The 24041-nt window shown below is 45.3% G+C and overlaps 1 protein-coding gene across 1 annotated transcript in view; it reads right to left on the bottom strand.

Annotated features, from left to right (window-relative positions):
• Nucleotides 1–24041, bottom strand: part of LOC120917819 (thyrotropin-releasing hormone receptor-like) — a 53630-nt gene that overhangs the window by 16772 nt on the left and 12817 nt on the right. Inside the window, exon 2 of the mRNA XM_040329374.1 lies at nt 6118–6648. Within this exon, the coding sequence (XP_040185308.1) occupies nt 6118–6494 (377 nt within the window). The 5' untranslated portion in view covers nt 6495–6648. The remainder of the gene's footprint in view (nt 1–6117; nt 6649–24041) is intronic.

The following is a 24041-nucleotide window of genomic DNA, read 5'->3' as shown; positions in this document are numbered from 1 at the left end:
CTAGCATTCAATGCAATTTAGAGTTATAATTCTCCCCAAATTTTGGCAAAAATCAGGAAATGTCAAAATGTCTCAATTATAGCAAAATGCGTTGAAGCAAATTGTGTTTTTTGGCTTTCAAAGTATTCTCATTGTCTTTTTGATCTGGTCGATCACATAAAATCCCAATAAAATCCATTTACGTTTTTGGTGGAAAATTTCAAAGGGTATGAATACTTCAAGGCGCTGTAAATGGTAAAACATACTTAGTAGAGATATACTGCACTTTATAGTAAACTCCAGACTATTGCTGTAAGAGAAACATAAAGACATGAGATGATGTATATCTGCTACAAAGGGAAAACCTTTCTTTGTAACGATATTGTCTGTGATGTGGAGATTCTAAAGAACGTTGCCTACCCCATTGTTTCACAGGTCAGGTCATTGATCTTAATGTACAATGCTTTCTAAGCCTTCCCGCTATCAAGGCCAGAGAGAGAAACAGGTATTGTATACAGGCCACCAACACATGAAATGAAAGCCTGACACAATCAATAATATTTCATGGAATTATTGCATTTGATGTTAAATAAAGAAGCTTACAAAGCAGTTACTTTGAACATGTGTTTTGTTTTTTGAACTTGGTTTTTACGAAGAATATGTAGGTAGATTCAGTAATAGTTAGGCCGGCTTATCAGTAGATAAGTCGACCTAACTCAGAATCTACGCCGACTTATGTTTAAGCGTATGCTCAAACAGAGATACGCTTAAACATATCTAAGATACGACAGCTTGCGCCGTCCTATCTTAGATTGCAATATTTTGGATGGCTGCTAGGTGGCGCTTCCATTGCGGTCGGCGTAGAATATGTAAATGAGGAGATTTGCCGATTCACAAACGTACGCCCGGCCGACGCAGTACTTTTACGCCGTTTACGTAAGAGATAGGCCGCGTAAAGTTAGAGCTAGACCCTAGTGGAATAGTAATGTCAAGTATGGCCGCCGTTCCCACGTCGAAATTCGTTTGCGTAAGTCATCCGTGAATCGGGATTTATGTTGTTTACGTCCACGTCAAAATCAATAGGCCCGTGCGGCGTACTTAGCCGCAATGCACAATGGGAAATGTAGGCGCCCGGCGCATGCGCAGTTCGCTAAAAACGTAAGGTCAAGCCCCATTAACATACAACACGCCCCCCTCAAACACATTTGAATTAGGCACCCTTACGCCCGCCGATTTAGGCTACGCCGCCGTAACTTAGCAGGTAAGTACATTGTGAATCATGTACTTGCCTAGCTAACTTACGGCGGCGTAGCTTAAATGCCTTAAGCTACGCCGCCGCAAAGTTAGGCATAGGTACCTGAATCTACCTACTTGAGTACAAATAAAAGGACATTCACATATCATGAAATCTGACATGGAGATAGCAAAATGAACAAATTGGCATCAGTCGTCACAAAATTCCAGGGACACAAATCACAGATTTTTATAAAAACTGTCAATTTACTGGGGGTTGACAACACTGTCATCACTGATGGACTTTTAAGGCAAATCTCCTGTGTCCTGCCAAGTGGAAACTTACGTCATTCTTTCTATATCTGGGTTATGGTACTTTTGTGTTCTAGGCACAGCCATTAAAATGGGTTATTGGTGTTTTTGTCACTGCCTGAGATTAAGGCTTGAAGTTGAAAGTGTCGATTGAGCCAAATGACTCAACACACATGAAAATCCAGGGAGGAACATACCAAAGTATGTGGTAAATGAATTCGGACTACAGTGTCATACTGCTATGTGTATGAGTTTCTTTGTGGGCACATGAAGAAAAATCTCGCCCAACCAAGAGAAGATACCAAACTGTGGTTAGTGCCAAGAACCCAAGAAGTGTGGGTTATGGTGAACCAGCCCATGACCTCTTCCAGGCTACTAAACAGAATGACTGAGGAATCCGAGATTGCTGACAGTTCAAGTATATGTGAAGCATTTTTTTTTACAGGAAATATATTAAGACATAAAATGCAAAATGGTTTGAATTTCAGGAAACAAAACTATATTATGAAATGATATCAGATCCTGATGGTAAATCAGAGTATGACTTATTAATCACTAGACATGTGCACACTGAAATATTTTGTTTCGGATTTTCGTTCGAAAAATGTATTTAGTTACTCCCGAAATTTGTTTTCATTTATTTTGTTTTTCGTTGGAAATTGCATTCGTCCGAAAATCCGAACAAATTAAGGTTGAATCTGTCATTGAAGGCTTATGGTCTCTGACGGTCTGTCGAATGTTTAAAGAAGATTCGATGGAGCAGCAAAACTGTACGACACCGCAATCATACTTTTCCGGTCGAATGTTCCGCCTACAAGCTATAGTAGAATTCTAATGTTGTACGACTAGTAATAATTATATTTATTAATTTTTATTACTAGTCAACCAACAATAGAATTTTTCTATAGCCTATGGGCCGAGCATTTGACCGGAAATGTATGATTGCGTCGTCGTACAGTTTTGCTGCTCTGTCGAATCTTCTTAGAACTATCAACAGACACCATAAGCCTTCAATGACAGATTCAAAGTTTTTCGATGCTTTGTCGAATCTTCGTTGTTCATGTTGAAATGTCAAGTTAGTTCTAGCTATTTTACTGCTCCTCCTCTTTGGTTACAAGACAAGGAGTAACTCAGAAGGGGGGAATTTCTGCATCTATTCTCTGAAAAAAAAGCCCTGTTAGTGTATATTCAGTGAGTTGCATTTAGTTGAGTACACTCTACAACAGCTGGCTATACCTTTTATTGGAATAAACCTTTGGATGACAACAGCACCATCTGCAAATCGTTTGTTGGAAACAAGACCACCTTGGGCATCCAGTGCCCTCTTAAGCAACTAAACACTAAAAACTATTTTAGCTATAGATACAATTTAACTCAACCATTCTCAACCAGGGTTTCCTGGAGCAGTAGGGTTCCTTCAAAGGTTGCTAGGGGTTCCATGAGCTCTAGCTGATTGACTTCTCATTTGATGGTGCTTGGATAGTTCTACGGCCAATGTTACTTGTCAAGCAGAACACCAACTGTCTTTTTAGCCATCTGTAAGGGTTGCCTTCTGACCACCTCTGTAAGGGGTTGGGGGGCATTTCTTTCCCCAGGCCATGAATGCAAGGGATATTTTTTTCCCCTAACTCCCAACAAATTTGTTTGAGGAAGGATTATTTGAGGCCTAAAATGTATTTTAAGGTTTCCTCTATGGTAAAAAGGTTGAGTAACCACAACCTAATGTAAAGTCTGCCCTTAAACCCAACCAAATCCCATAATCCTACATTTTAACCTCATAATTATTTCAATGAAAACAAGGTCCTAACCATTCTTTACTCCATTCAAAATGTAAAAAAAATGCCTTTGGATACTCTTTACTACCAAAAGCCTAATGCCCTGTACACATGATCGGGTTTTCCAATGGGAAAACTGCGAGGAGAGCTTTTGGCCAGGAATCCCGGCCGTGTGTAAGTTTCCTCGCAGTTTTTCCAACGGGAAAACTGCCAAACCCGCCGGACACAAAAAAAGAGAACCAGCTCTCTTTTTTGCCGCCGGGATTCCCAACGGACTTTTTCCTTTCAGAAAACTGTGTGTAGCAGAAACCGGCCATTTTGGCAGTTTTCCTGTGGGGAAAAACTCTGATGGATTCCCAAGGAACAGCTCCCATCTGAGTTTTCCCGACGGGAAAACTGATCTTCTGTACGGGGGAAAAAGTAGGGAGAAGGTTCTCGGTTTTCCCCTCTGGATTTCCGACGGACCTTTTCCCGTCGAGTGTGTACTAGGCATAAGAGGAGACACCACTTTACAGCCAAGAGTCGCATGCATCCTAATTAAGGGACGTATTGAACTTCTTCTGGAGCTGATTCATCTTAACAGATGGACTGACATCGATGAAAGCAGAAAAAAATAAAGTTTGCACTCAGTCAAAGTAGTATAGATTTGGGATTTGGTGGTGCTACAGAAAAAGGATCATTGGAGAACTATTATATGTCTCCGATGTTCAATGTTGTACACTTGTTTCCTCATAAATGACCCAGCGAGAGATACTCATTGAAGTTACATTTATAGCCCAGCAATTCCATTGTACCTGTGAACCATTTAAGAGATAAGGACAATGCAGTGTACATTTATGAAAAAATAACTTTATCCAAAACAAATGTCATCAGCTATCTTACCTTAAAACTCAAAAGTATCGTAAATATGAGTTACAGACGTCCCTGTACTGAAATCTAAAACCTCAGCATCTCTGGCTCTTATACTAAATGCTAGTTGATGAATTTGGATTGGGCTACTTTTGGTTCAGATTGCATGGTCTGCGATGGTTGGTGAGGTCCTGAGCATATGCAAGAATCCTTCTGTCCCATGGTTTCCGGGTTTTCGCAGTCTCTCGTCCAAATAGTGAAATCACACATAAAACGTAGAGCGAGTTAAGTAGCTATTCCTATGGCCAAGTTATTACAGAATTATTATTATTGCCCTTTGTTCATCATAACTACTCAACGGAAATTGTTTTGTAATCTTAGCAACCATCACGACATCACATCAGTTATTCACCAAACTAGAATAGAAGGGCTAATTCCCAGATGTGCTTGAAAACACATTAATGTGCATTGTGTTGCTGTGTATTGTCTTGCCTTCTTAGAGACATTGCATTGTGTTTTTCTAGTATCCCATGTGATTTCCTTGAATGCAAGTTAATGCACAAAAAATTGGCCCTTTGGTAATAAATCCTACTGCAACAAGCTGGTGGGAACAGTAAAAAATGAAAAAACATGGATTTTCTCATGTCCATGAATGTGTCTGTCCTGCAAAAGCCCAATAACCCAAATGACCCAAGAACAAGACAATAGCAAAAAATGGCTGCATACATTATAGGACCTCTGGAATCCCTGCCAGTATTTCCAGTGACAACTGCAGAATCCATGCTAGGACTTCCAGAAACACTGCTAGTACTTCCAATGGTAAGGGGTACAGGCAGTCCTCCTGTACTGGGACTGGGGCCCCAGAAGGTCAGAAGAGGGACCCAGTGAGGGCAGTACATACTTCTCACCGACTGCCCTGCCACTACATACTGCTCACTGACTGCCCTGCCACTACATACTGCTCACTGCCCTGCCACTACATACTGCTCACTGGCTGCCCTGCCACCACATACTGCTCACCGAGTGCCCTGCCACCACATACTGCTCACCGAGTGCCCTGCCACCACATACTGCTCACCGAGTGCCCTGCCACCACATACTGCTCACCGAGTGCCCTGCCACCACATACTGCTCACCGAGTGCCCTGCCACCACATACTGCTCACCGAGTGCCCTGCCACTACATACTGCTCACCCACTGCCCTGCCACCACATACTGCTCACTGACTGCCCTGCCACCACATACTGCTCACTGAATGTCCTGCCACTACATACTGCTCACCGACTGCCCTGCCACTACATACTGCTCACCGACTGCCCTGCCACTACATACTGCTCACCGACTGCCCTGCCACTACATACTGCTCACCGACTGCCCTGCCACTACATACTGCTCACTGACTGCCCTGCCACTACATACTGCTCATCGACTGCCCTGCCAATACATACTGCTCATTGACTGTCCTGCCAATACATACTGCTCATTGACCGTCCTGCCACTACATACTGCTCATTGACTGACCTGCCACTACATACTGCTCATTGACTGTCCTGCCACTATATACTGCCCTACCCTGCCACTACACACTACTTACTGAATGTCCTTCTACTACATACTACATACTACTCACTGCCTTTCCTGCACTTTCCGATTGCTATATACACCATACACTTCACAGGTCTGCACTGCCATTTCTTACTGCCCTGCTCTGCATACTGCTCATTGCACTTTTTTATGTATTGCTCGGCAATGATAATACCGTCACACCAAGTGGGTCAGGGGAAGGGGTTCCATCAGGTAGGCCCCATGATTTCTAAAGGTAGCAATTTACTAAGGTTTCCAGCCAATCTTCACCATCAGGAGCTCTGGTGAAGATCATTTGATACTTAGATTGCGCTCCCTTGGAGAGCCTGCATCACCTGCCAGGGTGTATCGTAACCGTAGGCAACCACAATGACCATAAACCTACCTCTCCACTGTAAACGCTGTGATCGAGCAGGAGGAAGCATTAATCCCCAGATACTGAAAGTACGTTATGCCGAGACAGCCAGCATGACCGTAGATCCATGTCCCAGCCAGACTGTCTGTAACGTTGGGCAAACCAGCCGCCACCAGGACCATCAAGTCGGCTACAGCCAAACTGACCAGATAGCAGTTGGTCGGTGTCCTCATATCACGAGTGATGAAAACCACCAGGACTACCATGATGTTGCCTATTATGCCGACACCACAAATGAGAAGAACCAAGAAGACGGAGATGGCCTTGTACTCGATCATGCTAAACACGACATCGTTGTTGGCCAAAGAGATGTTGGTTGGGCTGTCCACTTTACTGCCATTCTCCATCTTGGTAGGAAAGGTTTGGCTCGTGCCCAAGCACTTGTTACAATGAGGTCATCATGTCAAGCCGTTTGCGTCAAGAAGAAACGTAATTCGTGGTGACTGGAGGCTGAAGGAATCAATGAAGCCATGAGGAGCAGATCTCTGGTCAGGCCAACAGCTGGAAAGAAGAATAAAATATAAATATATAGAAAGTATTAACAGTGATATCGGTAAAGTCAGGACAGTGTGTTCTGGGCCAATGACCTGGTATGTTATAACTGGATGACGGTCATATGCTTTCTGCATCATAAATAAATACTTTCTTTTTTTTTTTTCTCATAAAAAAAAACGGTTTTCTCAATTTTTCATCCATTTAACGTCTCAGTGCTGTTAACCTCCTCAAGACTTTGTCAGCCACTTCCTTGTCTACATGCACTGGCTCCAGCATTGGCTGTATGTATGTTCTCTGTACTGGTTTCTGGTAATGACAACGGTGGGCCATGCCAGAGCAATGCGTGTCAGCATGGCCACTTGTAGTCAACATCACAGAGGTACATACCTCCCAACTTTTTGAGATGGGAATGAGGGACACATATCAGCAAAAGTATGCAGGCATAGGATCAGAGGCGTATCTAGTGAAAATGGTGCCTATGGCAAGCACTGAAACTGCGCCCCTGTCAAAACATTTGAAACCTTTCAGATAACCAGAGATAGGGAGGGACGCAGTGCGATGAGGACATAGAGGGACAATGGGGACCACTGGGGCTGGTACTAAAGATTTTAGGGGGGGTGCAAACTGAAAAAAAATATCAATTGCAGCCACTGTGCCCATCAAAAGCAATGTGCCCATCAATGGCCAGTCATCGGCCATCATGGGGGCACCTGTCACTCCCCTCCCTAGGCCAAGTAGCAATATTAGCAATTGCTGTGCCGGGCGCTGCTCTTCAGCAGGCCGGCCGCGATGCCGGGAGCTACATTAGTGCCGGAGACGGCTGCAGGACGACGGGTGGGGGTTTTTTCATGCAGGGGGTAGCTTTTTGCCGCCCCCCTCCCCATGGCGCTTGCCATGGCTGCCATACCCTAGATACGCCACTGCATAGGACACACCCCTTGCCACGCCCCCTTAAAGGAGACTTGTACAAAGAAACAAGATTTGTTAAACCCATAAGTGTTTTTTTTTTACCACTACTATTCCTTTATATTGGCTTTTGGAATTTACAAATGCAGCCATTTAGAAATCAGATGAAAGGTTTAGTCCTGGAAAACACTTTGATAGATAAAAAGTGCATTTTATATACATCTATATAGATCAGACCAAAATGAGGGACACATGAGGAGGACAGAGGGACATTTCTCCAAATCAGGGACAGTCCCTCGAAATCAGGGACAGTTGGGAGCTATGGAGATATGTGACAGGATGACAATGCAGGAACACATTTGGGAGTCAGAACAGAGAGTGTTGTCACATTATAACAAGAAGTGCCTGAGCAATGCGTGTCCGCATGGCTATTTGTAGTCCCCACCATAGGGATATGTGACAGGGTGACAAAGCAAGGAGACAGCAATAGAGTATTTTACCCTATAAGAGGAAGTCCCTGAGCAAGGACCTTCATGGCAGGATCACCAGGTATTTTAATGAAAGCTGCAGATTTACAAATATCACACCTTACCAGTCCTTAGATGTGGTAGCTGCATTTGTATCTTCAAACCCTTCCTTTTCCTATGTTCACCTGATGATCCTGCTAGCAATGCACTTAGGAGTCTATTTATAAACATTACTGGGTGAATTTGCAGCAGAGCAATGCCCACAGCTGTGCCTGGAGATGTCGGGGGGGGGGGGGAAATAGTGCTGTCACTTCTAAATACTGAAGCTGGGCTTCGGTATTTAGAAGTGACTAGTGAACGGAAAGTGCAGTGCCAAAGCCCTGTGCGCATGGGGTGATTAGGGTGTGCCCAGGCACACCCCGTGTACACACCTATGCACTTGTGCATGCTCAAGGAATCTTGCCCATAAGTTCTCCAATAGATGAATTCCTACGATCATCAGCTCCATCTAGTGGCCAAAATGTTAATTTTCTTAATGAGGTATTGCAAGGATTACAACACTCACTCACTGTACTTTATCTATGGAGGAGCAACATTGTCACCCTAGGACAGGAAGCGTGTTTGGACCGCAGAACACCTCCCCTTCCCCTCATCTCCATTACATGGGGGGGCATCTTTGGTAGTTCTCAGGGATACCCAAGAATATAATAATAACAGTATAATATATAATAAGAGTGTAGTACAAGAAGCTCCCAGCTCACAGGATTTCTAGCAGGATCAACAGATATTTTTTTTGCAAAGAGATCCAACAAAATGCTAAACAGACCACAGAGCACATGGAGCAAATAAGAGACTTGGGGCCAGATTCTCGTAGACTGGCGTATCTTTGCGGCGGCGTAACGTATCTGATTTACGTTACGACGCCGCAACTTACACGGGCAAGTGCTGTATTCTCAAAGCACTTGCTCCGTAAGTTGCGGCGGCGTAGCGTAAATCGGCCGGCGTAAGCCCGCCTAATTCAAATTTGGATCAGGGGGGCGTGTTTTATGCAAAACTACTGTGACCCGACGTGATTGACGTTTTTTCACGAACGGCGCATGCGCCGTCCGTGGAAATCTCCCAGTGTGCATTGCTCCTAATACGCCGCAAGGACGTATTGGTTTTGACGTGGACGTAAATGACGTGCAGCCCCATTCACGGGCGACTTGCGCAAACGATGTAACTTTTTAAAATTTCGACGCGGGAACGACGGCCATACTTAACATTGGCTGCGCCTCATATAGCAGGGGCAACTATACGCCGGAAAAAAGCCTAACGTAAATGTCGTAACTTTACTGCGTCGGCCGCACGTACGTTCGGGAATTTGCGTATCTAGCCAATTTGCATACTCAACGCGGATTTCGACGGAAGCGCCACCTAGCGGGCCAAAAAGAAATTGCACTTAAAGCGGGGGTTCACCCTATATAAAAAAAAAAAAAAATTTTCCCTCTAGCATTAAATCCGGCATAGTAGCGGGAGCTACACTATGCCGGTCTTAATTTTTTTTTCCCCGTACTCACCGTTATATCCTACATAGAAGATTCCGGGGAATGGGCGTTCCTATGGACAGGGAAGGTGATTGACGGCCGGCCGTGGCACGTCACGCTTCTCCGGAAATAGCCGAAATAGGCTTGGCTCTTCACGGCGCCTGCGCATAGCCTGTGCGCAGGCGCCGTGAAGAGCCGAGACCTACTCCGGCTGTCTTCGGGGAGCGTGACGTGCCAGAGCCGGCCGTCAATCACCCTCCCTCTTGCTAGGAACGCCCATTCCCCGCGGCAGACGGAATCGTCAATGCACGATATAACCGTGAGTACCGGGATAAAAAAATTAAGACCGGCATAGTGTAGCTCGCGCTACTATGCCGGATTTTATGCTGCAATGTTCTTAAGGAGGGTGAACTACCGCTTTAAGATCCCACGGCGTAAGAGCCATACGCCTGTCGGATATAATGGTTATCTATGCGTAACTGATTCTAAGAGCCGAAACGCCTGAAGCGCAAAACAAGTCCCGAACCCTTTTTTCCGGACAGCTTCGGCGTTCGGGCATAGCCGACAATGCTAAAATCACCCCTCCAGCAAAAAACAAGGCTCAAAAACAATGCGTTTTGTCGCCGCAAATCGCGGGACAAAACGCCTATTTCATGTCGCCGCAATACGAGGCATATTGCCTACGCAAAGGTGTGAATGCAGCCTAAGAATCAGTCGCATAGATACGACGGCCCAGATTAGGACTTACGACGGTGCACATGGCGTTGCGCCGCCGTAAGCCCTTTCAGAATCTGGGCCTTATATTTTTAAATAGAAGCAGTGTAAGTACTTTAATTTTCCAGATCTGCTGGCGGAAGCCTCTTGTAATTCCTGTGCAGCAGGGCTGGTGTGTGAGAGCAAGTAGCAGCACAAGTAGCCAATCAGTGCAGTGCTGACAATAAACATGCTGATAGGAGAAATGAGCAAAGCTAATCGCTGTGCTGCTTCTCATTTCACTGTCCAGTCACAGGCTGGGGGGAAGTCAAGGGCAAAAGGTAGTGGGTTGAATGATGCTGGCCATCAGACCGAGGACCTCTAGTGGCAGAAAAAAGTACTGCGGGGGGAAGCTCTGTATGAACATTGAATAAAAAATAAAGATGAATATTTAGGGTTGAATATTTTTGTTTCTATAGATATTGCAACAGCATGTGACATGTTAAAAATCGGTGTATTTTCCCATCGTAATTTTTTTGAAATGGCTTTTCCTAATCTCAATTTTTATTTTATTTTTTTGTCTTATGTTCTTTTATGTCTTTTGTATAAAAACGCAAAACCCAAATGATGACACATTATTAAAAGGAGGCTGAGAGACCATGCTGGGAGTTGTAGTTTTCCCACGATGGATAGGAATGGAGCACCGTAGCCGCTTTTACTCATTTCCTCACTTTCCCATTAATGTGACACTTCCAGGACTTGTTACACATTTCCTCCAGAAGTCTTTGCCTTAGGCTGAACGTCTAAAACGATCGGATTGTACATCTCTTCACGCCCACACAGAGCCGTGACCGGCGTTCCATGTACCGATCGCATCTATCTATATATTATTTATTGGATGAATCATCGGCGAAGGGGGCGCTGACCTGATAATTGTCTCCTCCGCTTTTATCGCTCATATGAAATACATGGAGGATGGCGATAACAATATTAATAAGCAGCTTCGTCTCGGGTCTGGGGGGGGTTGTTTACCAGGCTGACGCAAGAAGTTATCATGGTGTACTCTTCTGCATTCTACTTTCATCTTCACAAAAACCCAAGCCGGAGGCAGCCAGGAAATTAGCATTTTTAGTGGGAGACTATAGCAGTCCTTATTTTCTTTTAGGTGCAGCAGTAATCAGGGCTGTCTTAATGAGAGGGCACACCTGGGCACTACCCAGCTGCACGGGGGGCCCCCTGCAATTTCCCCAAAGCAGCTGGTCCTTGAGCCCACGCTGCCCCCGTGATGGCACTGAGAGTGATAGATACACAGGGGGGGGGGGGCAGTCTGCCTCCTACCTACTTGATGTCTGTTTACCTGCACTGTCATCATTGTAGGGGCCCCAGAGCATTACTTTGCCCAGGGGGCCCATGATGCTATTAAGACGGCCCTGGCAGTAATTACCGTATTTATCGGCGTATACCGCGCACTATTTTGCCCTGAGGCAAAATCGTGGGTGCGCGATATACGCCGAAACCCGCTTTCCCGCCACGAGTTTGAATACTGCGCCGACATATACCGAGCGCAGTACACTCGGGTATCTTCGGGCAGTCTCGGCGCCTCTCACACTGACGTCTTGAGCGTACAGGACGTCAGCGCGACAGTTGCCGAGCCTGCCCGACGATGAAATTTGTGGGGGAATTTGTGCTAGGAGGGGGAGTTTGGGAGGGAGAGGATTTGAGCTGGGAGTGGGGATTGGTACTGGAAGAGGGGAAATTATTTTGGGGGGAGAATTTTGGCCTGCAAGGAGAATTTATGCTTAGGGGGGTGTAAAGATTTTTGCTGGCACATACATTTTTTTTTGGGGGGGGGGCACTGCCTGGCATTTCACCCTGGGTGTTGGGTGACCTTGTCCCAGCACTGGGATGTACATATTACATAATGGGCTCCCCCATGACTGGTCCTGTAAATCCTCCGAGTTTCCCATCCCCAGTCACTGCAGGCAGCTCGCCAGGAACGGCTGTTTATCATGAAATCCTTGCTCTTGGCACGGTCTGCGTGGCACAGCGGTGGGTAAGAAAGCGATACGGATTACATGGCAGGAATGGGATCCGACGTGCAGAATTGGAGAAAGCGGCTTTGGCCTTCCTCCAGCGCTCTCGTCTCCCGTCAGCGCTGACACAATCTGTCTCCCGACTTTCCAAGAAGTAAAAAGGGTCATTTTCATTGGGCCCATCCCCCGACACACGGCCATCGCTTCAGATAAATCAACCACGCCGATCGCCCATACATGGTTGACTTTATTGTAAAACAAATGGAAAATGCACTACAAAATGCAGCAAAAAATAGGGATAATAGCCTACGCGTTTCAGACTATAGATCAGTGCTTAGTCAATACCTTAGTGCAGTCCTCCTTCACTTACCTCATCCTTCCATTTTGCATTTAAATGTCCTTATTTCTTCTGAGAAATCCTCACTTCCTGTTCTTCTGTCTGTAACTCCACACAGTAATGCAAGGCTTTCTCCCTGGTGTGGAGTGTCGTGCTCGCCCCCCTCCCTTGGACTACCGGGGAGTCAGGACGCTCTCCATGTTGCAGATAGAGAAAAGAGCTGTGTGTTAGTGGGCGTCCTGACTCTCCTGTAGTCCAAGGGAGGGGGCGAGCACGACACTCCACACCAGGGAGAAAGCCTTGCATTACTGTGTGGAGTTACAGACAGAAGAACAGGAAGTGAGGATTTCTCAGAAGAAATAAGGACATTTAGAAGCAAAATGGAAGGATGAGGTAAGTGAAGGAGGACTGCACTAAGGTAAAGGAGGACATTTAGAAAAAAATTATATATATATATATATATATATATATATATATATATATATATATATATATATATATATATATATATATATATATATATATATATATATATATTAGTACCTTTACAACCCCTTTAAGGAAGGTGATAGGAGGAGAGAGCAGAGAGATGAGCTCATCACTGCACTGCTTCTCCTTTCACTGTCTAGTCCACAGGCTGGGGGTGTTGAATGATTTTGGCCATCAGACTGAGGACATCTAGTGGCAGATATAGGAACTGTAGATGAATATTGAAGCAAAATTAAGTTTTGTTATTTGTATCTTTTTAATAAACGGTTAATTTCTATCTTGTTATTTTTTGCCTCCTTTAAGTTCCGCTTTAGTTTATTATCATACAGGAATAAGGAAAATGTTTTATCTGGCGTCGGCGACCTGCGATCATTTCCTATAAAGGGTGGAAGAGACTTCAACAGCTGGCGCTGACAAGAGCGCCGATTATTCTGCAGGTGTGAGATCTTTACATTCAATCTAAGAAACAGGAAATAATAATGAGCGTCTGCTCTGATCTATAGATAGTTCGAGGTTCGCACGTCACCATCTGAGCGCCATTTATGATCACATTCCGTCTTGGAGCGCCCAGCAAATAAACAAAAACCCTTTCTCTGACCTCTTGTTTAATTGAATACAACATCCTCCTTAAACAGCTGCGCAGAGGTGCCGAGCGTTTCTGCATTCAATCGCCTTTCTATAACGGCGAGATATTGATTCTTCCCGCAGAGCCGAAGACGGCGGCGGAAGCTCATTCTATAGTCTCTCTGATGACACATCGCTTCATAAATACTTTAACAAGGCCTGAAGTGGCGGCGATTTGACGGGTCGAGCAGCCGACTACCTGCGACTGGTGACAGGGGGCGATTAACGCGCTTCGAGTTAATTAAAAACTGCGCAGCGGTCAAAGGGACGGCTACAAGGCTCATCTGTCTTCATTCCATATCCTACATTTTTACAGCCGTTGACACAGTGAGGCTGCGACAGATCTTCGCCGGTTTAATTAGAGATATTTCAATTTCTGCGTTACATCGCTCGGCGCGTAGAACTAATCGGGAAAGTTTGATTCTTTTTTTATTAGATGCGGATGCCGAGCTCGGATCTTCGCTTCCCTCGCGGGGTCAGGATCCCGGCCTCTTCGTACTCCCACACAGACTGCGGATTGGTAATTAAAACGATACAACCACTTAGGATCAGTCAGGGTGAGCGTAGCAGTCGGCGCCCTTATCCTGGTGCAGGGACGGAGGCGTGTTTTTTTGGCGTCATATCCAGGAACAGAAAGGAGAAGATTTTCTACAGAACTTATGGGGTTAACTTAGGAGTCTATTTATAAAAAAGGTAACGTGTGAACTGTAGTTTTCTATTTATTTCCTGTGATCGTCAGCTCCATCTAGTGGCCGTAATGCGGTATGTTCCTGATTGAGAAATTTCAGAAAAATACTGCACTATGGACACTAGATGGAGCCGACAATCATAGGAAATAAACAGAGTGACATTTTTCACGTGATACACACATAATGTTAGGACCAAGTTCGCCTGCTGGTGGCACTGTACTGTAGTCCAAGGGAGGGGGCGAGCACGACACTCCACACCAGGGAGAAAGCCTCGCATTACTGTGTGGAGTTACAGACAGAAGAACAGGAAGTGAGGATTTCTCAGAAGAAATAAGGACATTTAAAATCAAAAATGGAAGGATGAGGTAAGTGAAGGAGGTATTCCACGTTTGTCACTCAAAAGGCATTGAAGCCAGAGAACGACCAATCAATGCCAGCCAGGCCACTTTGCATTTTCTGATGGCCAGATCATCAATGGCAGCCTCCATATTCACAGGTTTCCTCTTAAAGGCTACATCACCCTAACAATCAACTTCTCTAGTTTGCTCCCTTTTGGTCTGTTAGGCCATTGAAAATGTTTTCTTATACCAGTTCAATAGATGCAAAAAAAAAAAAAAAACTGTTGATCCTGCCAGAAATCTTGTGAGCTGATAACTTCCTGTGCACTGTGCCTTGCTGCATTCCATGTGATAGAGGTCTCAAGGATAGAAATCGGCATCAGAATAAAGCCAGCCATAGTCGGTTCGAATCTCGGCCGGTTCCGCAGGGACCATACATGGGCAGGCCGATTATAACGAGATTGATTCATCAACTTGGATACAATCTGCATGTTGGATTTGTCATGCGATAATCACTATGTTCTCCGGGCCACCCCCCCTCCCCCCAAGGGATTCCCCCAACAACACTGATTGCGGTTGCAGGAAATAAATTGCTCCATCTATGGTCAGGTTAAAGTGGTTGTAAAAGCTCAAGGTTTTTTTTTTCCTTCTTCCATTCTATGCATGAAGGTAAAAAAAAACTTCTGTGTGCAGCTCCCCCCCAATCCTTACCTGTGCCCCATCTTGATCCAGCGATGTGCACAAGAATCTCTGCTCTTCAGGGATTCCTTATTCTCATTGGTTGAGACAGCAGTGGAAGAATCTCTGCTCTTCAGGGATTCCTTATTCTCATTGGTTGAGACAGCAGTGGAAGAATCTCTGCTCTTCAGGGATTCTCCATTCTCATTGGTTGAGACAGCAGTGGAAGAATCTCTGCTCTTCGGGGATTCTCCATTCTCATTGGCTGAGACAGTAGTGGAAGAATCTCTGCTCTTCGGGGATTTCCATTCTCATTGGCTGAGACAGCAGTAGAAGAATCTCTGCTCTTCGGGGATTCTCCATTCTCATTGGCTGAGACAGTAGTGGAAGAATCTCTGCTCTTCGGGGATTCTCCATTCTCATTGGCTGAGACAGCTGTGGGAGCCATTGGCTCCCGCTGCTGTCAATCACTGGGTGTCAGCCAATGAGAAGAGAGAGGGCGTGAGACCAAATGGGCACACAGAGCAGTGGCTCGGGAGCACAAAATACAGCGTTCCCAAACCGCCCCAAAGATGCTGCCTGCAGGACTTTTCTGAACATCCCGCAAGCGCACCGTCCGAGTGTGAAAAGTCCCACTGAAATGAATGGGAGGTGCTTTTCAGAAGCCATTTCTAGTGCCAAAACGCCTGAAAACCTCCCCAGTGTGAAAGGGGTCCCAACTTGTTTGTTATTTGTAATTTAAACAAAAATGTTACCTTTAACCTCCTGAGACCCGCGCTATAGTCAAATGACGGCTACAGCGCGGATCTCAAAATCCAACTAGACGTCAATTGACGTCCGCCCCTTTGGGTGTTCCCCGCGCGCTCCAGAACGCGCAGCGGGGAACATCTGTGTTGGCCGTGTCCCTTGGACACAGCCAATTACAGATCGCCGCGAACGGCCAATCAGAGTGGACGTTTGCGATGCGATCTGTGCGGCCAATGAGAGATGATCTCATATGTAAACATATGAGATCATCTCTCATTGCCGTTTTACACAGAGACAGCGTCCTGTCTCTGGAGAGGAGACCGATCTGTGTCCCTTGTACATAGAGACACAGATCGGTCACCCCCCCAGTCACCCCCCCTCCACCTACAGTTAGAACACTATATAGGGAACATATTTAACCCCTTCCTCACCCCCTAGTGTTAACCCCTTCAATGCCAGTCACATTTATACAGTAATTAGTGAATATTTATAGCACTGATCGCTGTATAAATGTGAATGGCGCCAAAAATGTGTCAAGTGTCCGCCAAAACATCGCAGTCGCAATAAAAAAAAAAAAAAAAAAAAAAAAACGCAGATCGCCGCCATTTCTAGTAAAAAAAAAAAAAAAAAAAAATAATAATTCTGTCCCCTATTTTGTAGGCGCTATAACTTTTGCGCTTATTGCGATTTTTTTTTTTTTTTTTACCAAAAATATGTAGAAGAATACGTATCGGCCTAAACTGAGAAAAAAAAAGTTTTTTTTTTTTTTAAATTGGGCTATTTATTATAGCAACACGTAAAAAAATATTGTATTTTTTTTCAAAATTGTCGCACTTTTTGGTTTATAGCGCAAAAAATAAAAACCGCACAGGCGATCAAATACCACCAAAAGAAAGCTCTACTTGTGGGGAAAAAAAGGACGTCAATTTTGTTTGGGAGCCACGTCGCACGACCGCGCAATTGTCAGTTAAAACGATGCAGTGCCGGAAGCTGAAATTTCACCTGGGCACGAGGGGGGTATATGTGCCCAGTAAGGAAGTGGTTAATAAACACTTCAATGGAAATAAGTGGAGGGGACGTGGCCACAGGACTGCTTAATGCTCTCATCTCTTCCTTCTCACATAATTTATTCACAGGTGACATTAAATGTATTTTGATTAAAGCTGAAGTTTAATTCTCTTATATATTTCCTTCCTGGTTTCCCCTCCCCCTCATCAACATGCTAATTATAAAGCCTAAAGTGATGCCAAACCCCGGGACCCATCATTCTCTATATCTGGTCTCCCACAGTACACAGAAATGCAATTATTTTAGTAAATATAAACTGCTAAATACCTTTTCTCATCAGCAGTATATAACAGTCTTGTGACTTCTATCAGTGTCTGATTAAAGCTTGTAGGGAAAGCCGGAGGTCAGAATTAAATTCTCATTGCAGTTGATTGTTATTTCCGGGCCTACAGACACATCTGAGCACATAATGATATTTAGCCTCACAATGGCGGTTAGACGCGATTACCCGGAGGATGAAAGATAGGTGAAGGCAGAGCGCGGGGGGGGGGGGGGCGTATCCACCTAGAATGGGACGCCATGTAAAAAGTGTCACCGGGATGATCCAATAATGAACTCGATGTGACACTTCATCAATCTGAGCCAGATTAAATATCGGCACATCGAAGACGAGACTGAAAATGTGAACAGCGATCAATACGTCTCTCATGTAATTCATTTCATTAGAAACACTTATAGAAAGCTAGTTTAAAAAAAAGTCAGTTCCTTAAAGGGCCAATCACACCAGCCCGGCTCTCTGCAGTGCGTAAAGCACTATTAAACCCGAAAGCAAGCGTATTATTTTTTCAGCTTAATAATCCTTAGATGTGATGGCTGCATTCATTTTCTTTTTAGGCTTGTATGTGCTAGTATGCATCGCCCCACAGCTCTTGCTGCTGTCTCTCTCCTCATTGGGCAGATTGATAGCATTTGCAATAGCCATTGACTCTCATTGGGTAAAAATACACTGTAGCCATGACTCCAAAGCTGCTTTCCATGGGGGCACCCAAGCGGGCTTGCTCCCGAGCCACCCTGTCTGTGTCTGACAGACTATGCAACTTCACCCCGCCCCCTCGTCATAGCATTTGATTGACAGCAGTGGGAGCCAATGGCTATCGCAAATGCTATCCTATTGAGGAGAGAGATGGCGGCGAGAGCTCTCATGTACATCGCTGGATCAGGTAAAAAAAAGGGGGGGGGCTGGGGGGAGATCCTGCAGCAGAGAAGGTTTTTTTACCTTAATGCATAGAATGTAAAAAACCTAGAGGCTTTAGAACCACTTTAACATCCTCTGTGTTCATTTGAATGGTCTGCCCAATGCACCTTAAGGGCTCATATACACTTGCTTCAGCTTCGTCACACATTAACAGCTAGTTAAAGCTCTATGAATGCCAGTCAAAGGTCCTGTCACAAAATAAAATGGTTAGCTTACAGTCTGGTGTACACCTTGCTTTTGCTTCACTTTGGCTTTGCTTCAAAAATTATACCCCATGTAGCTTTAGTGGCGCTTCAAAGCCTCCATAAAAGTCTATGGCAAAGCTAGCTTGACGCCTCCCTGAAGCTTCTTTGAAACCCCACCGAAGCCTCATCAAAACCCCACAGAAGCCCCACCGAAGTCCCATAAAGTTCCACCAAAGCCTCACCAAAGCCCCACCAAAGCCCCACCAAAGCCACACAGAAGCCACACAGAAGCCACACAGAAGCCACACAGAAGCCACACAGAAGCCACACAGAAGCCACACAGAAGCCACACAGAAGCCACACAGAAGCCACACAGAAGCCCCACTATAGCATCACGAAAGCGCCACCAAAGGCCCACTATAGTCTCACGGAAGCCCCACCGAAGTCTCACCGAAGCCACACAGAAGCCCCACCAAAGTCCCATAAAGCCCAACCAAAGTCCCATAAAGCCCCACCAAAGCCTCAAAGCCACACCAAAGCCCCATGAAGCCTCACCAAAACCTCATCAAAGCCACACCAAAGCCCCACCAGTAGCGGCATTGAACCAAGGTGTAAACAGGACTGTAAGCTAACCATTATATTTAGTGACAGGAGCTTTGACTGGCGTTCAACTTTAACAAAGCCTGTTTGAAGCAAGTGTTAACTGGCCCTAATAGACCAAAAATCATGCATGCAGCATGTTCAGCAGCACAGAATATACAGCAAAGAGTTACTGCTCTTTGCATTGGGACACATGCCTGTTAGCATGGTGCATTGAGGTGAAACTTTTAGTAAAAGCCTTTCTGAGGTTCTAACCTCTATCCAAAAGTATTATAAAAAAAATACAATCCATTGGAGGAGTTATTCACTGTATTCATAGGAAAAGCACTCAGGAATGGAGGGCAATGCCAACCAATAAAAGCGGCTCCTCAGCACCTAAGGCAAACCAAATGAAGCGGGAGCAACCGTACTCACGCAGACACCTAATTGGATCATTTATCAGATAATCCACCCATAAAACACATCAATGGCTGCAAAGCCATAAAACCTCCCAATGCATTTCACAGTGATCCAAGTCATGGCTCCTCCTGGGCGGGAGAGTGGGTGGGGCTCAGGAAGGCACACCCACTGTGCAGTGGCAGAGGTTAAGATGCTGACTTTTATTTTTAGGCGTTCGTGAGCATTTGTTCAAAAATCCAGACACACACACACACACACACACACAGAAGATGGAAACCTCCATAGAGTCTGCACAGGCTGGAAATCTGCAATTCCCGTAGATGGCGCTTTGTTTTTGTTTGTTTTTTTGCCGTCAACATTTTACTTTTATTTTTAATGCACATTTGCATAATGTTATATTTAGATGAAATAATTAGCACTGAGCCATATTTATCTTTAGCCTGCCGCCTTTCACCCTAATTGAATAACAGCGCCGACTCCAGCGCACAGCCTGATGACATCATCACCTTAAGTGATCAATAATGTCCTCTCGTTGCACTAATCTAATAGGTCTAACGGCCAATGCTAGACGGAGAACGGGGGGCTGTTCACAGCACTCGGGTCCTGGCTACAGTTCCCAGCAGGTGTCCCTCTCTGCATGGAGCATACCAGTTTATGATTTTCTGCTTCTATGATCCAAAAATATACCGCCGGTTCATTCATGATATGTTTCCATGGTAGTAATGGCGCGATGCTCCGGCACAGTGCTGTGGCATATGTCAGAGTTACATAAATAGGTGACTAATACCCGGTGACTACCACCTGAAGCTCATACATTGTGGGCGAGGTGTCACCGGGGTCAGACTGTGATTGGGGAGGATTAGAGTCATCTTTTATCATGGAAGATCTGTCCATACCGGTGGAGTATCCCAATCACAGGATTCTCCTTCACACAGATAGGTCCGCCCCCAAACAGGTTTTGGCAAATCACCAAATTTACAGTAGAAGCCCTGAAGAAGTGAGGCAAGTGAAGACCCCCGAAATGTGTGGGCACATTTGACGGATTTATTTAGCAAGTAAAACAATACAACGTAATGCCTTCTCTGCAGTCTTGCACAGTTGTACCGAATCCTCTGCTGGGCTCAAACTGCTTACTCTGTTTTCACTGCACACTGTGAGCTTCTCATATAGCTGGATTCAGATAGCTTTACGCTGGCGTATCAGTAGATACGCCGTCGTAACTCTGAATCTACACCGTCCTAAATTGAATCGTATTCTGGAAACCAGATACGCTTAAATTAGGCTAAGATACGAGCAGCGTAAGTCTCCTACGCCGTCGTATCTTAGGGTGCAATATTTACGCTGGCCGCTAGGTGGCGCTTCCGTTGAGTTCGGCGTAGAATATGTAAATGACTAGATACGCCGATTCAGAAACGTACGTGCGCCCGGCGCATTTTTTTTACGTACGGCTTTTCCCCGGGTAAAGTTAGTCGAACAAATAGCTGGCCTAGTCAATGTTAAGTATGGCCGTCGTTCCCGCGTCGAAATTTGAAAATTTTACGTTGTTTGCGCAAGTCGTCCATGAATGGGGCTGGATGTAATTTACGTTCACGTCGAAACCAATACGTCCTTGCGGCGTACTTTGGAGCAATGCACACTGGGATATGTCTACGGACGGCGCATGCGGCGTTCGTAAAAAACGCCAATCACGTCAGGTCACCATCTATTTACATAAAACACACCCCCTCATCCTCATTTGAATTAGGTGCGCTTACGCCGGCCCCATTTACGCTACACCGCCGTAACTTAGGAGGCAAGTGCTTTGTGAATACAGCACTTGCCTCTCTGACTTACAGCGGCGTAGCGTAAATACGATACACTACGCCGCCGTAAAAATGAACACATCTACCTGAATCCAGCTAATAATGTGCATTAGAAGCTGTAGTAAGTCAAGTAGAGCCAACCTCATTTCCTGGCTAGAGGAAGTCCAGCATCTTTTAAGTCTTTCCTCCTCTGCTTGATCGTCCCTAGCCCGCCCCCGTCATTCATTGGATGTCAGTGCTTTCAATCATGGAGGCTCAGCACCCCATGTGGGCAGGGCTGGGGCAAAGGGGGGGCTGCCCTGGACACTGTGGTATCATGTGGAGGGGCGCTGCAAGGAGATTGGGGAGAGGGGATTTGTGTTGGGAGGGGGGGGGAAATTGTGTGGTTGGCAGGGGGTCAGAATTGTTCTAGAAGGGGAAATGTGTGTGTGTGTAAGGGGGGGTGTAAGAAGTGGTGATTTAGGGGCATTTGTCCTGGGAGGGGGGATGGAGGAAAATGATTTGTGTTATAAGGTGGTATATGGTAGAGGGGGAGGAGTTTTTTTTTGGAGAGGGTTTGTGCTAGTAAGGTGATGGGGGGGGGGGATGTGTACTTGGGGGGGGGGGGGATTTTAGTGATAAAGGATTTGTGCTAGGAGGGGAGATTTTTTGGGGGGGGCAGATTTGTGGAAATTTCAGCAGGGGAGCGGATTTGTATGGGAGAAGGGTGGATTTATGCTTAGGGGGTAAGCATGCAGATTGGTGCTCACTTTTTTTTTTGGAGGAGGGTGGATTTTTGCAGACACATGATGCTCATACATCTTGGGGGGGGGGCGCAATTACGCATGTTCGCCCTGGGCTCTCAATGACCTTGTCCCGGAATTGCATGTGGGCGGTACATAAGGTGGTCTACATGCAAATGAAACACCCACGCCTCCAGACTGACACCCACCCATCAAGGCATTTTTGATATTTGCATAACTCCTCCCACTGCTTACATCATAGGACTGAGTGCTCTTGAGGAGTATTTTTTTTTTTTTAAAGTGTATTTTGTGCGTGTACTCGAGAGAGGAGCCGGACTGCAGGAGTTGGGAGTAGGCAGGCCTCCCCCAGAGGCAATCTGCCACCTTTCTCCATGCCCCGGTTGGCAATGGCGGGTGTGTGAGGGGGTCCTCCCACACAGCCCGCCCTACCTGCTCCGCTTTGAAGCCCAACGGGGCAGAGGGACTCCCTATAAGAGAGTGAGAGGATCTAGCCCGCTCACCCAGCCCCGTTAGTCCTTTGCCACTGAGAGCTGGGATGTTTTCAGGAAGATATGTACAGCACCTTGATAGCCCCTCCCACCAGCTGTGTTCTGTCTGTATTGCATACAAAAGCATGGAGACCCAGTGATGACATCATTGGATCTAAAATAAGGCATGTAAAGAAAATGGATAGATTTTATTGTAAAATGTCATTATGTTGATGGGGGGGCAGGGAAGATATAAGCAGATAGAACCTCCGCTTTAATTAGAATGATAGGTTGCCAAAATCAACAATGGGGAATGGAGGGGGGGGGGGCATGATTTTATGTAAAGGAATGAAGTCACCCCCGCCTTGCATGCTGCTAACAGGGTCTTTGAGAAAGCCAGCCTGGCAGGGTCCTCCACAGGTAGGAAGAGTCTGAGAAGGACAGAAATGAATCACATTCCAGCATCATCTCCATCCTTTGTTACCCCAAATCTGAGTGTAACAATGAGGGGGGGTCAGTGCCTTTCCCTGCCAGCTCAGCTCATTGTAAATCCATCTACACTGTATTTTATCACAGCCAGAGCTCAGAACAATCCAGCCTTTATTTTCCACTGACAAGTCAAGCTCAGAGAAGGGAAAGATAATGTCAAAAATAATTGTCGGCTCCGGACCCGTTTTCCTCTGAAAACCTCTCCCCCCCATGTGAGGCAATCTGGGGATGGTGGGTTTGCAATAAAATGGAAAAAACACTCAAAGCAAAAAAAAAAAACACAATATAAATATATAAAAATCATTCCTTCCAAAGCACAGGGAGGGGAGTATTACAAAATAAAGTCCACTTTACACAACCAGAGGTACCAGGGGAAATAGCAGTATGAACTGCCAAATAGAGTGACCCAATCCAACCAGAACACTCAGAGTTCAGGGACATTGTCACAAAGTACAGTCCTGGGAACCCACCAAGGACTCAGCTGGATAGAATAATCTATAACTGTATCTCTTATAGTACAAATGTATAGTTTGAATGTATCCATAATGCCATACATGGGATATAAATGTATCTATAATGCAATACATAGGATAAAAATGTATCGGTAATAGTATAAATGTAGCTGCAATTCATTTACAGTATATAAGTCAATCTATAATGCCATACATAGTATATAAGTGTATCTATAATGCCATAGTATATAAGTGTATATATGGCACCATACACAGTATATGTATAACACCATACATGGTATATGAATGTATCTATAATGCAATACATAGTATACACATGCCTATAATAGTATAAAGCAGTGGCGGTGCGTCCATAGAGGGCGCCGGAGCGCCGCCCCCTCTGGCTCCCGCACCGCCGCTGATACAATACATAGATTCATGCATTGCATGAATCTATGTATTGCCGCTGCCG

Source organism: Rana temporaria, chromosome 11 (genome assembly GCF_905171775.1).
Source record: "Rana temporaria chromosome 11, aRanTem1.1, whole genome shotgun sequence".
Lineage (NCBI taxonomy): Eukaryota > Metazoa > Chordata > Amphibia > Anura > Ranidae > Rana > Rana temporaria.
The sequence above is the reverse complement of the archived record's forward strand: the minus strand, read 5'-3'. Positions and strand labels throughout refer to the sequence as shown.